At 56.9% G+C, this 13,973-nt stretch overlaps 1 protein-coding gene across 1 annotated transcript in view; it reads right to left on the reverse strand.

Moving 5' to 3' along the window:
* Positions 1-390: 390 nt before the first annotated feature.
* The window catches only part of ANGPT4 (angiopoietin 4), a gene marked incomplete at its 5' end in the record, with an annotated part of 34,052 nt that continues 20,469 nt past the window's right edge, over positions 391-13,973 (reverse strand). The window contains 6 exons of the mRNA XM_081292824.1: positions 391-751; positions 1,786-1,916; positions 5,128-5,294; positions 7,051-7,152; positions 9,460-9,575; positions 12,622-12,854. Of these exons, the coding sequence (XP_081148950.1) occupies positions 591-751; positions 1,786-1,916; positions 5,128-5,294; positions 7,051-7,152; positions 9,460-9,575; positions 12,622-12,854 (910 nt within the window). The 3' untranslated portion in view covers positions 391-590. The remainder of the gene's footprint in view (positions 752-1,785; positions 1,917-5,127; positions 5,295-7,050; positions 7,153-9,459; positions 9,576-12,621; positions 12,855-13,973) is intronic.

Raw genomic sequence — 13,973 nt, forward strand, 5'->3', positions numbered from 1 at the left:
GGGCCAAGGAATCCCTCTAAGACCTCCTGAAGCCCCTCAGAGACCAGGTGTGATCCCCAGACATTGGCTCCTAGGAGCAATGACCGGTGGGGACAAAATAATGAGCATCAGGGGCAGGGGCAGCCCCCCTTCAGCTTTGAAAGTAAAGCCCGGGGAGATGTCAAGGCGCCATGAGCTGGGGACAGGAGCTGGAGCAGGAGATGCCCCCTGCCAACCCAGGGCACAGAAGCCAGACAGTTCCCGGAAAATTCCTTCCCCGGCTGCCACCAGTCCCATTAGCTGGGTCTTCCTTTGAGAAGCCAAGTTTATTCTGTCCTTTACTGATTCGGGAGGCCACCACCCCCGAGTGGCCAGGAGTCCCTGCGGGAGGCAGGGGAGGGGGATGAGGAATAGGCCCAGCAGAGTGAGGACCCCCATCCCCCTTGTCACAGATTGAAGGGAGTCAGGACGCAGCGACTCCAGGAGGTGACCCGGGCGCAGGCGGTCGGGGTGTGGAGTGAGAGCCCCGGCACTGTGTCCCACGCGGTCCAGGCTGTCCAGGGATCCGCCTCGGGGCTCCCCCGTGTGGTCCCTCGGGGCGCAGCCGCTCACTAGCCGCCCACGGGTCGGATCATCATGCGGGTGGCCCGCAGCGAGTAGCCGGGGCCGCGGAAGTACTGCCAGCGGACGCCGTCCATCCTGCGCAGGTGCTGGCCGTTCCGGTAGTAGGCGCCGTTGAGGTTCGAGAGGCCGCAGGCGTCAAACCACCACCCTGGAGGAAGAGGAGATCAGAGCTTTGGGGAGTGGGGTCTTGTCGGTGGGGTGAGGGCAGACCCCGCCCCCCCCCAAAAAGAACCCAGATGGATCAGGCTGCTCCTGGCGGGGAGCTGCGTGTGGGCAGGGGCTGGGCTCTGCGCAGCTGCGGCCTCTGGAGGGCAGTGGGCCCCCCCCCCCCCCGCCCCTCTGTGCTCCCCCTCCTCCCGCTGAGTCCCATCCGAGGCTCCGACTTTCCGTCCTCTGGACTCCTAGCGACTCCTGTCTTTCCCATCGGTTTCCAGGGGTCTCCGTCTCTTTCTGAGCCTTTCGCACACAGGGCCTGTCCCCTCTGCCCGGTGACTCCCTCCCGCTGGTCATCTTTCTCTGATAGGTTCTGATTCTGGTCCCTGCTGCCCCCTTCCCTGACTCCTGGGTTGCTCTTCCCATTTCTCCTTCTGGCTTCTCTGTCCCCACCCTCCTCTTTCTATCAGTCTTGGTGTCTCTCTCTGTCCCTGTCTCTGGGATTTAGGTCTCTGTAAGGCCTTCCTATTCTGTCTCTCCTATTTTTTTTCCTTCCTCTCAAGGATTGAACCCAGGGATGCTTACCCACTGAGATGCACCCCAGCCCATTTTATTTTATTTGGAGACAGGTTCCCAACAAGTTACTTAGGGCCTCACAAAGGTGCTGAGGCTGGCCTTGAACTTGCCATCCTCCTGCCTCAGCCTCCCAAGCTGCTGGGATGACAGGTGTGAGCCTCTGTGCCCGGCTCCCTGTCTCTTGCCCATCCTGTTCCCGCTCTTTGACTTCTGTCCCTGCCAAGGAGCCCTGCCCGAGTGGGGGCTGGTGGGGAGCTGCCCCGGTCTCCATGGTCCTCTCCTGACTGCCTGGGGGAGGGGAGTTCTGAGGCCAGGGTTGGGGCTGCCCCTGCACTGTGCCCGCCTTCAGCATTCCTCCAGCAGGCCTTCTGAGGAACGCTGGTGGTGCCAGGCTTCAGAGGAGGTACCCGGCTGGGGAGGTGCAGGCTGAGCCGGGCGGGTGGGTGCGCTCACCTCCCGACATCAGCTGGGCGCACTCGCAGACACAGTTATCGTTGTCTTCGTCGCGGGTGCTGAAGTTGGCGCTCTGAAGGAACAGGCCGGTCTGGCGCCCCACGGAGTCACTGTACCCAGACAGAGAAATCCTGGAGCCACCGAGGTGGTGTTGGAGAAGGGCCAGAGTTAGGTGAGGCCTCCCTGGGGACTTTGTCCAAGGCTGGGTCTCTGATCGCTGGCCACCCTCCCTCTTGACCACCCTCCCTGCCTGCTGCCTCTGGGGACAAAGTGGCTTCTGCATGCAGGACCTCCTCCTCTCACTGAACCTGGTCTTGGAGAGGAGCAAGGGGCATCAGAACAAGGATAATGGCTGACGTTTTCTCAAGCACCTACTATGTGCCAGGCACTGTTCAAAGCACTTGTCTGGATAACTTGTTCTCATTTGAACCTCAGGATACCCTTTCACACACCAGGAGTGGGGGTCCTGGGAGCCAGTTTCCTGCCCAGGTCTAAAATCAACAAGGGCTGGTGCCAGGTGCAGCCACCTCTTCCAGGAAGTCCTCCCTCCCCACACCAGCACCCATGGATCTGTGCCCAGGGCGTCCCCAGCCCTGTGACTTCGACCTCTGCGCCAGAGGGGTGGGCGGGTTTGTACATCTTTGCCAGACTCCGTGGAGGTCCGCGTGTGGGTAGCGTGCAGGGCAGCGCCAGCATGTGGTGTGTGCTCCACACGCTTGGTGCTTGTCATTGTTGGTCCCCTGGCACATCCTGAGCCTGGCTGGAGAATGTCAGAGGCTTGGCACCGAAAGGGGAGGAGCTGGGCTGGGAGCAACTCAGAAGTTCCTATAGGTGGTGGCAAGTGGCTGGGGTGGCTTAAGGAAGCTCTGGCTCCCCGGGGGAGGACCTGGGAGAGGTCCCCATGGGACCCGAGGGAACGAGGGGCCTGGGCCTGTGGCTGGCTCAGTGCTCAGCATCCAGATGGCTGTGCACCATGACACCCTCACCACACCCTTGAACATGGCACCCTGGGCTGGTGGGGCTGGTGCAGCCAAGAGGCCTCCCACTAGGGGGTCCCTGGGGTGGGGACTCACAGGCTGTCCCCCACTCCTGTGTTTTTGGCTTCTTCTTGTGGTCATCAGGGGCTCCCCTGGGGGCTCAGGGATGTGAGCCCCTCTCTTCTGGAAGCCGGAATGAGGACTTGTGACCTCTGGTGGCTCTGCCTCATGGCTCAGGCCCAAGGAAACCTAAATATGCAGGTCTCTTGGGGATCCCACGAGGTGTTTCCCAGGCCCAGGGATCTGTGCAGCCCCGAGCGTCTGTCGTTGGATCTGGATCTGGTTCCTTGAGCCTCCGTTCATGGGCGTGTTGCTGGTGCTTGTGTCAGAGCCTCTGGCCTGGGCCCGAGTGTGCGCTCTGGATTCTGTCCCTGTGTCCACTGGGGACTGTGTGTGTGTGTGTTTCCCTGCGAGGGCTTTTGGGAGGCCCATTGGCACATGTCCCACTGTGTGCCTGTGCTTGGGGTGTGCGTGTTTGTGCAGCTATGCATGTGTGCGTGCGCGTGTGTGCTCTGTAGGCCCGTGTGTGTCCTGCAGGGCTGGGGTGAGCCCCTCCACGGCGCCTGGGCGGTTGTGTGTGTTTTCTGCACTTGTGTTTGGGCCCAGGCCTGTGTGCGCCTCTGGTGTCTGTCCCTCCCACCTTGCCCCATGCTAAGCTGTGCCTTGGTTGTGCCCCCAGCCCTCCTGGGGGTTGTTTCCTATGCACGCACCCTCCATGCCCAGCACCCCAGCTGGGCTTCACGAGGACCCCATACTGCATTTGGCAGGAGAGAGTGCCCTTGTCACCCTGGCGCCCACTCCCCATTGCTGACCGGCCACCTGAGCACCCTTGCTTCTGGGCTTCCTTGTGGGGACCTCTCCTCCTCAGCATCCCCTTGACCCTGGAGGGTGGGCATCTGCCGTCCTCCCCCTCCCACCCTCTTCTGGAGGTTTCCAGGCCACCCTTTGGTTTCCTGCATCCCCAACCCCAGTCTCCTGGACTCTTCCTGAATGAGCCCGTGAGCTCCCAGCTGCCCTGGCAGGTTCCGGGCATGTGTGACCCGGTTGCATGCCAACTCTGCCTTTTCTCAGAACATTCCTGCTGCCTGGGCGCTCTTCTAACCCACTCTGGAAAGTACGCACGCACTGCAGGCGTCACCTTCTCCTGGGGTCCTCCCTGACGGCACGACACCTCCACGCCCCCTTTAGCAGCTGCTGTCTCCCCAGGGGCGTGGGTGGCCTGTGAACATGCCCACACCCCACACAGGACTGGGAGCACTTTGAGGGGGTGGGGCCTGGGCCTGATTCCTTCCCAAATGAGCAGTGCCAGCCTACGTGTGGTCCTGTCATTCAGGTTCTGCAGAGGGTCAGTCACTGTGGGTTCTTTGTAGCCTTGAGCCTCACAGTCTGAAGCTGTGGGCAGGGAGTTCCGTGGCCAGATGAAAAGCCAGAGGAACTCATCCAATTCCAACAGGAGAGCACAGCGGGGTCCAGACCCACACTTACGCTGGAATGGTGGACAGAAGCACAGACGGAGCTCTGGAGACGTCATGCTTCTGTCTTTGAATATGTTGTTTGTGTATCTCCACCTTTTACATAACACTTAATCCTATGATGGGGCCTTACTATGGTGTGGTTTGGCAGCAGGGAGGCCCGAGTCCTATCCAGGCTCTATGTAGCTTGTCATTTTGGGCAGGGGACCTGTGCTCGGCACCTCAGTTTCCATACTACTAAAGCAGGTACTCTACCTCCAAGGGTTCGAGGCTGATCTGATACAGTGCATGGAGCACAGTAGGGGCCCAATAAATGTTCCTTCCTTTTCTTACACACACCAGGAACAAGTTCAAGGAAGGGGTGCGGAAACCTCTTCTGGTTTTACAACATCCTCACATCCCAGCCCACTGAAGAAGTAGAGGCTCAGAGAAACCCGGCCTGGACTTGTCCAAGTTCACGAGCTGCAGTGCCAGAAAGGGCCCGTGTCCCCCACCTCCCAGCACAGGGACCTTTCTACCTCACTCCGGGGCATAGGACAGACTGGCCAAGTCCCTCCTGCTGAGTCTTTGTAAAATGAGTGACTTGGGGTGAGTGACCTTGGAAGGCCCCTTCCTGCGCCTGAGATGGCGTCAGTGACATTTTTTCCACCCCACCCTGTGGCCAGGACTGCTGAGTGCTAACCAACCGCCTCCAAATCCCGTGACGTGCACTCAAATGGGGGACAGATGGTGAGAATGGGAAGATGGCCAGGGACTGACCCCTGGTGCGGACCCTGCGGCCACTCGCCCAGCACCCCCAGCCCACCTGCGGGCCCGGGCCCCAGCCCACCTACCTGTACAACTGGGCCTCGCTGCCCAGCTGGAATCGCTCGTACTGGGCGTAGGCCTCTTGGTCTTCCCAGTCCTCCAGCTCCACGCGCAGAGAATAGTTAGCCCGGCTGGTGAGCTGGTGGATGGCCTCATTGCCCAGCCAGTATTCCCCCGCTGGGTTTCCGAAACCCTATGGGGAGGAAGGGACACACCCCTGGCTGAGGAGCTGGGCTAGGCCAGGCTCTGCAGCCTCTTATCCAAGACCACTGTGCCAGGGGGTCAAGTTCACTGACCCCTTGTGAACTGGGCCTAGGAGTGGGCAGCCCCCATATCCCCGAGGAAGAAGACTCAGTCACTTGTCAATGTAAAAGCTCATTAAAAATAATTGAGAGCTGGGCACGGTGGCACAGGCCTGTAATCCAAGCATCTCAGGAGGCTGAGGCAGGAGGGTCATGAGTTCGAAGCCGCCTCAGCAACTTAGTGAGGCCTTAAGCAACTTGGCAAGACCCTGAGTCTAATAACATGCAAAAAGGGCTGAGGATGTGGCTCAGTGGTTGAGTGCTCCTGGGTTCAATCCTAGGACCACCCACCCCCCAAAAAAAAATTGAGATCACATTTCTTTGAAGTTCAAGAGCAGACAAAAATAATTGGTGACAACAGAATAGTGATTTCCTTTGGGGAAATATTGACTGGAAGGGGGCACAAGGGGGTTTATGGGTGCTGGCAGGGTTGTCTGTCTAGCTCTGAATGGGGGTCAGATGGTTGAATACATGTGTGAAAGTTAATCGAGGTGTACACTTAATTACTTATTAAACCTGTGCACTTGGCTGCATGGATATCAGACCTCGGTTAAAAAAAAAATTAAAACTTCATCTGCTACCTAGATGGCAGAACAAACTCTGTTCACTGACAGAGCCACTCTGCAAGGCAGAAATGTAAAGCTAAGAGCGCAAGGAGTGTCCTGTCCCGCGTGACAACAACCAACGCATTGGCAGAAAGAAAATTCAGCACCAAGGACAGGGGCACACCTAAGCCCCGCCCCCCCACCCCCGCTTGAATCAAGCCGTGCCGCAAAGGGTTAGTACCCAGCACTCCTGCGCGTGTTTCTGCATCTTTGGCATTTAAAAAAAATTTTTTTTTGTTTGGTTGTAGATGGACACACCACCTTTTTTGTTTATCTACTTTTATGTGGTGCTGAGGATCGAACCCGGTGCCTCACACATGCTAGGTGAGTGCTCTAGCTCTGAGCCACAGCCCTGGCCCTGCATCTTTAGCATTTTATAAAGATGTTTTTTAAAATATCAATAGATACAGGAACATTCATGAATTTATATCCAATGTATTTATTTTAAGTATTTATCCAATGAACTGCAAGCAAATAATATTTTACTTTTGAAAACTTTTAAGGGTTTTTAAGTCAGCTTGCCCCAAATCCTTTACTCAAAATTCAATTAAAAAAAAATAAAACAAAAAACCGGAAAGACTAGCAGACATCACTCCTCATCTTGTATACTGCATGTGGCCTTCGAGCCAGCAGTTCACATTAAAGAACTGGTCTTTAATATGTGGCCATCGATGTGTAAAAAGACAAGGACGTTTGATTAAGCAATATACCAGGTGGGTGGGGAGATTTTCTTTTGTCTCCTCCATTTTACATTGGAACAATTTTTTTAAGCAATGCACCTATATTACCTTTCCTAAAAGTTGAAACAAAATAAAGTTAAATTTTCGATCTTAGGACGTATATCAGAAATTTCAAAAAGCCGGTTCAATTCCAGGGAATGGGGTCCCAGAAAGTGAATATGCACTGGGAAATCTGTTTGGCTCTAGAAGAGCAGATTTTCTTTTTCCTGGGAAGGGGCGAAGCACACCAGTCCCCGGTCACAACCCCGAGCCTGCATCAGCCCCACAGGCTGCAAAGCCCCTCCCCAGGGTGGCAGTGTCACCTCTTTGTACTCCTTCCAGCTCCGCTGGAAATCCTCGCTGCCATCCACACGGCGCTGGATGATGGTCCACCCGCCTCCGTTGGACTCCATGCCACAGAACACCTGGGGGACAGGGGAGCAGCTGGAATCCCACGGGGGCAGCCGGAGGCCCCTCCAAGTCCAGAGCAAACCAGGCGGTCAAGGGCACCTGCCAGATCCAGGCTGCCATGCCCATGGGCTGTCATCATTTTCTACAGTGACTGACAGGTAGGGGAGGCCTCAGAACCTCTCTCTCCTTGTTGTGAAAGGTGGGCGTTGACACCTTCACTGTGTGGTCCCCTGCCTCCTGGGCACACTGGTGTGACGGCGAGAATGAGAGGGGTCAAGTCTGCGATGTGCTGGGGACACGAGGACTTACTGGGCCTGCGTTATTGTGGCGGGGCTGCTTCGAGGACGAAGGCAGCAGTGTGAAGTCCCTGGTGTGGACTCAGAGATGCAAGTCCTACCGTCACGCGGCGGGCAGAGGTTTTCCGAGCACCTTCTGGTGCTAGGCACTGGGGATGCCGATACAGATAAGATCAAAAGAATCCTTCCTCTGAGCTTGCCATCTATCCCAGCTAGGCCTTCCCGGCTGACCTTGGTGGACAGATTACTTTTCCAGCCAGTTCTGTGCCGGTTCCATGTTCAACGAATACGTGTCTGGACTGGATAAGTCATCAGTGAATCAGAGGTCGATCAGCCGTCAGGGCTGGCTCAGTGTGGAGGAGGGTACAGTAGCCCAGACAGACTATGACTGTGAACATCCGGGCAACTACAAATTAAAGGTAGGTCCTCCTTCTTGGAGGAGGTCCCAAGAAGTGACTCCAGAAGGAGTCACTCAGCAATCTTGGAAGGCTCCCTGGAGGTGGTGTCAGAACAAAGCATTGAATGATGATGAGACTCCCAGAGAGTGACAGGTGGATGGTGTTTCCAGGGAAAAATGAAACAGGAGTAGAGACTGCAAGATGGGAACAGCCCAAGAGAAGATGTCGCACCTGTTCTGGGGGTAGCAGTGGGTACAGGAAGGGACTCGGAGGCTCACAGAGGGGAAGCAGTTGCTTCTGGCAAGTGAGTCAAGAGTAAAGCTGAATCTGGGCGTGGTGGCACACGCCTGTAATCCCAGTGGCTCAGGAGGCTGAGGCAGGAGGATCTGGAGTTCAAAGCCAGCCTCAGCACTTTAGTGAGGCCCTAAGTAAATTGTTGAGATCCTGTCTCTAAATAAAATCAAAATAGGGCTAGGGATGTGGCTCAGTCATCAAGTGCCCCTCAGTTCCATCCCCAGTACCCCACCCCCCAAAAAAAGGAAAGCTGAGGTGTGAGTCCTGGTGTCTCATCTCCCAATCTCCTCCCTATTACCGTCCCCGGTCTCAGTCATCCAGCCTTCTGCAATGCCACACTGTGAAATTTACTTACTTTCACACAGTATATTTACTTTAAAAAATGGAATCCTTTTTTAAAAAAATTAAATAAATGCTTAGGTTAAAAATATTTTAAAAGGAAATCTTACCAGTACCATAAATAGAAAACTAATAACACTTGCCTCTATTCAGATGATTTTAAAACAAATCTAATAAACTGGACACGGTGGCCCATGCCTGTAATTCCAGTGACTTGGAGGCTGAGGCAGGAGGATTGCAAGTTCAAAGCCAGCCTCAGCAGCTTAGTGAGCCCTAAGCAAGTCTGTGAGACCCTGTCTCACTGGGGATGTGGCTCAGTGGTCACGAGCCTCTGGGTCAATCCCTGGTACTAATCCATAAATCTCCTGAAAGAAATAATGTCATGGGATTCTAGCTGGAGTCTGTGCCTACACAGGGCCCTGGGCTTGGTCTCTTTGGTGAGCAGGTGTGTGAGAAGGTGCTGAAGACGGTTTGGAGACATCTGAGCCACTGTCCCTCACATACTCTGAGGGGTTGGAAGGATCACGGAGCAGGACATGGCCATCTGCTCCCATGCCCTCCTCCTTCTGGGCTGCCCCGAGCCCTCCTTCCTGACCCCCTGTCCTCCCACCCCTTCCCACCTGGCGACTGGGCTTAAAGCTCAGGGCACCTTGGGAGCCCCTCATTGAAACGAGCCCCAGGTGCCAATTTCCCAGGGGAGCGGAGCCCAGCTCCTGCCTTCAATGGGACCCCTGTGAGCTGGAGATGCTAAGCCCTGGCATTTCTGGTTCTACCTGCGGCACCACCCTTCCCAACACAACCATTCCCTGCAGGAGGTGCTCTGGGAACTTTTCCTTCACCTCCTGATCGGACCCCTGACTGGGGGGCCCCCCAAAGGTCGGGCACCCCCACCTCCACTGGCATCTTGGATGGTTGAAAAGCCCGAAGCTGCTGGGGTCTGCCTGGGGAGCCCCACTCGGCGCCTTCTGCTCCCCAGCCCCCGGGAGGCACCCACCTTCTTGGGCTCGGAGCCGTTGGCCACGCGGATGGTGTAGACGCCGTCGGCGGTGGCTCCGGAGCGGTGGATCTCGGCGCAGTCCTGGAACACCTGCTCAGGGGCCCTCATGGGGGCTACCCGGGGACAAAGCAAAAGTCAGCTGGAGGTGAGCAAGGACAGGCGGGGACACCCTGCCCACTCTGTGCAGGCTCTGAGGGGAGGAGGGCGGGAGGCGATGGGGAGCTGGGACAGTGACAGGGGTCGTCCAGGCAGAGAAGGGAGGTGTTCCAGGAAGAGGGAACCGCGGGGGCAGAGGCCCCCAGGTGGGAACAGTCCTGGTGTGTGCGGGGGACACACGGGATGAGGACAGGGGGCCTGGGGCCAAGGCCAGGGAAGGACAGTGACTCACGCCCCAAGATCAGAGCTGGGCTGTGTGAGGAGGGGGAGGCTGGACCGGGAGGGGGAGGAGCGGAGAGGGCAGAAAGGAGATGAGTCTCCGTGGGGCCAGCCGGCCTAGAGCGCCAGGCTGAGCAGCCCCGACCCCTGGGCTGAGGAGGAGCCCCGGGGTCAGAGTGGAGCAGGGCTGGAGGCTGAGCCTCTGAGAGGGGAGCCTCCAGGGGAGGCTGCTGTGCTTTTGGGGAGAGGGAAATGGGCACCTGCACCCTAGGGAGGTACTTCCCAGTTTGCTTCCCTTCAGAGCAGGGTGGGGTCCAGGGTGAGGTGACTGGCCCAAGGACATGGGGGAGGGGGGACGGGACAGAGCCCTCCCTTCTTGGAGCTCCACTGAGCAGGAGGCCTGGCTCCCTCCCCAGCCCTCCCTTTCAGCTGGTCTCTCTGCGGCTCCACATTCAGTCTTCTCTGGAGCTGACCACTGGCCATCAAGGGCCTCCTCCCTCTGGACTCTTTTCCTGGGGTCACAGAGCATTAATTTAATGACTGAAACCACCAGAGTCCTTGGGCCTCCAAGTCTGGCCTGAAAAATAAACTATGAATAAAATACAGAGACTTATCCCTTTAAAAAATTCTTCTTTCTTTTCATGGTATTAGGGGTCAAACCCAGGGCCTCGTGCATGCCGTGCAAGTGCTCCACCACTGGGCCACATCCCAAAACTTGAGACAGGGTCTTACTAAGTCACCAAGGCTGGCCTCCAACCTGGTCGCCATCCTCCTGCCTCAGCACCCCAAGTAGCTGGGATTACAGGCCTGCACCACCATGCCTGGCTAAAATGCAGAGATTTTAAATCCTCTCTCTGGTTCAGTTAGTAGGACCCAATTAGAGGTTTGGGCTGTGATTCTACCAGAACCGGATCTCTCTGTGGAGGCAGGCACCTAAGGATGGGGCTGAAGTACCAGAGAGAGGTGTTCAACACCAATGAGAACCAGAAGGCTACCAGGGGCTGGGACTTCACACATGAAAAAATCTTCCCAAATCCTGGCTCTGGGGCACCTGTCTGAAGGACGCTGTTGTTCCCATATCACAATCGAGGTGACTAGGTCTCCAAATCCACCCCAGCCGGTGCATAACATTTCCTGGGCAGGGGTCTCCACTGCCCACCTGTGAGCAGCCTCCACCTCTGAGCCCCGAGGAGGTGGGGAATTTACACCATGCATTTACACCGGCCCAGCCCAGGTCTTTCCCTCCTCCGTCCCTGTCCCTCTAACCTGCCAAACCAGATCCCCAGATCCCTGAGACACCAGGAAACCACTCTCCCCTCCTTCCCCAGCCTCTGCCCTCTGGACAAAGCTGCAGAGTGGCGCCCTTCCTGCTGGGCTTGAGGGTGCCTGGCTCCTGTGCCCGCCTCCACCTACCCCTGTGGTTCTACCTGGTGACCCTTCCTCTTTATCAGTTTTTCCGTCTGGGCAGACGGCAAGAGCAGCTCCCAAGTGTCCTTTGCTGGTGACAGGGAAGCACGAGGACAGGGTATTTGACAAAGGGTGCCCAGCACACCCTCTCCCTAGGCCGGACACTGGGCGAGCAGTGAGCCACAGGGAGAGGTCCAGCCCGGCCCTGCGCCTTGGGCTGAGCGACAAGCAACGCACACATGGAACTCCCCGAGGCAGCCTGGCTGGCAACTGGGCCCAGGCCGAGTGGGTTCTGGTCACTCCACATCTTATGGCCTGGGAGGGTCCACTGTTCCTGCCCGTGGCTTTCTTAGAACTGCTGACCTAGGATGGAGCCACCCGGGATCCTCTGTCCCCAAACCCCCGTCAGCTGTGGCACCTGCAATCCAGTCCTCCTCGTTTGACTCCTGCCTCACAGCTGTCCGGGCTGGCGGCCTGCTGTGGGAGAGGCCCTTCTTTGTCTTTCTCTCTCATTTTCCCCTCTCTGGTTCCAGTCTGGGTTTTCTAAAAGGAGCCCTGCCCGGTCCAAACTCCCCCTGTGCTCCGGGCTGGCCTCCAGTTAAAGCTCCTTCTCCTTGGCACCGCCCCTTGGACCTTCTGGAGTGGGCAAGGTCAGGAACTCTGCTAGCTCCCTGGTTCCCAGCAGCCACTACCAAGATGCGCTTCCTTCTCCTTCTCTCAGACACACAGAGGGGGCCGGGACTTTTTGCAAGAGACAGAGGCCATGACTGGGCTGTGCCCTGCTGAATCCCCAGCACTGGGCCTGGCACACAGTAGGTGCTCAACAAACAGTTGGTTGCCTGCCTGCTGGAAGCCAGAGACAGGAAGTCCTTGGCCACCCCAAGTGCTGAGGAGCAGCCTCAGGCATTGCTGTTGCTTCTCAAGGAGGACAGGGATGCCTCCTCGTCTTGGTGTGGCCTTGTTGGCCAGAGGCAGGGGTGTTAGTGGGGAAAAAAATCCTTGGGGATTCTGTTCTATAGGGAGACCGAGGCCCAGGGCAGGGCAGGCCCAGGCAAGAGGAGTGGAGGGTGAATCCTGGAACCCAAACTTGCAGTCTGGACTATGACGCCCTGGTTATGATCATCACTCCATAAACAGATGGGGAAACTGAGGCCGAGAGTGGGGGCGAGGCCTAACCAGGGTCACGGTGAAGTCGGGCAGAGTTTCCACTGCTTCTTTTAGGATTGCTGTTGTTGTTATTTTCCCCGCTGTTGTTCTTTCTATTTTACAGTCGGGGTGGGTGGGCCGTACCCCTGATGTGTGCCAGCCTCCTCCCGCGCTCCTCTCCCCGCCGTGCGCCCCGCCCACTCACCGCGGGCTCACCTGCCGCGCTCCCGCCGGGGCCCTGCGCCATCACGTGCACCAGGTGCTGCACCGACTCCAGCAGTTGGCGCTGCTGCATCTGCAGAAGGCTCGAGTTGCTGCTGGCGAGGCGCAGGCTGCGCTCCAGGACGGCCAGGGCGCCGCCGTGGCTGCCCAGCAGGCGTCGCAGCTGCTCCTTCTCCTCGCGGAGGCTGGCCAGGTCCTCCTGCTGCTGCGTCTCCAGGGCCTGCAACCGCGTCTCCAGCGCGCTGCGGAGCGGGGCGCACGGGGTGAGCCCGCCGCCCGCAGAGCACGCACAGAAGGCTTGCGGGGAGGCTCAGAGAAGGAGCGTCCGGTTCTGGGTTACACCGCCCCGCAGTCCGTGCCCACGTAGCCCAGACCGAGGAAGGGAGGAAGGAGAGACCCGGCCCCGGAGTAGTATGGTTTGGGATCCAGAAAAGGAAAGAGGTGGTGGTGCGGGGGGACACAGCAGCAACCAGACAGTCATTATTAAATCCCAAATATGCTCGTCCTCTGACTCCACAGTCCAGTCTCAGGAGATAGCCTCCAGGGAGCATGGGCCAGGATGCCTTGGGAGATTGCTAGTAAAAGAGAAAAGAAGTGGCTCAGGGCCTCGCTAAGTTGAGGAGACTGGCTGGCTTTGAAATCGCGATCCTCCTGCTGTCTGGGGGATTACAGGTGTGTCTATCACTGCGCCCAGCCAATGCCTCTAGTTCTAACCACATGTTGGATGACATAAGAAACATCAAAGGTATCCATGGAAATGTAGAGAGATAGGGTGAACATATGGGGGAAGAGTGGAAAGACCCTGGGGGACACCAGAGTTTGGAGAGAATGGGAAAGAACGTCCCCACCCTGCTGATTTCTGCAGGGTGGGCAGGGCTGACTTTCATTTTTATTTTTATTATTATTCTTTGAGTGGTGCTGGGGATCAAACCCCTGACCTCTTGCATGCTAGGAAAGGGCTGCACCCACGGCTCAGCCACAACCCCAGCCCTTCACTTTTATGTTATACAGGTCTCAGTTATTACAACAAGGCACAAAGTTATGGGTTATAAAACAAAGAGGCATTTTTTTTTTAAAGAAAGCTTTCAACTCAGCTCTTGCCCTTTTGGCATTTCATCCTCCAGATTTACTCCCATCTGAGTAAAATGAGATATGGAAGTGTTAGTCACCCTATCACCGGTTGGATCAGCAGACTGGAAACAGAAACAACCTCAGTGTCCATTAATTGGGGAGGGGGGGGAATAGATACTTTGGAATAATGGGAAGTTGGAGAAAAGAACCAGCAAGCATGTCATGCAGTTGTAGAGCCATTTCCAAGGAACTGGGGAAAAAATAGGGTGGGAGGTGGGGTGTGCTCTAGT

Source organism: Spermophilus citellus (genome assembly GCF_964194105.1).
Source record: "Spermophilus citellus genome assembly, chromosome: 4".
In the NCBI taxonomy this organism is placed as follows: domain Eukaryota; kingdom Metazoa; phylum Chordata; class Mammalia; order Rodentia; family Sciuridae; genus Spermophilus; species Spermophilus citellus.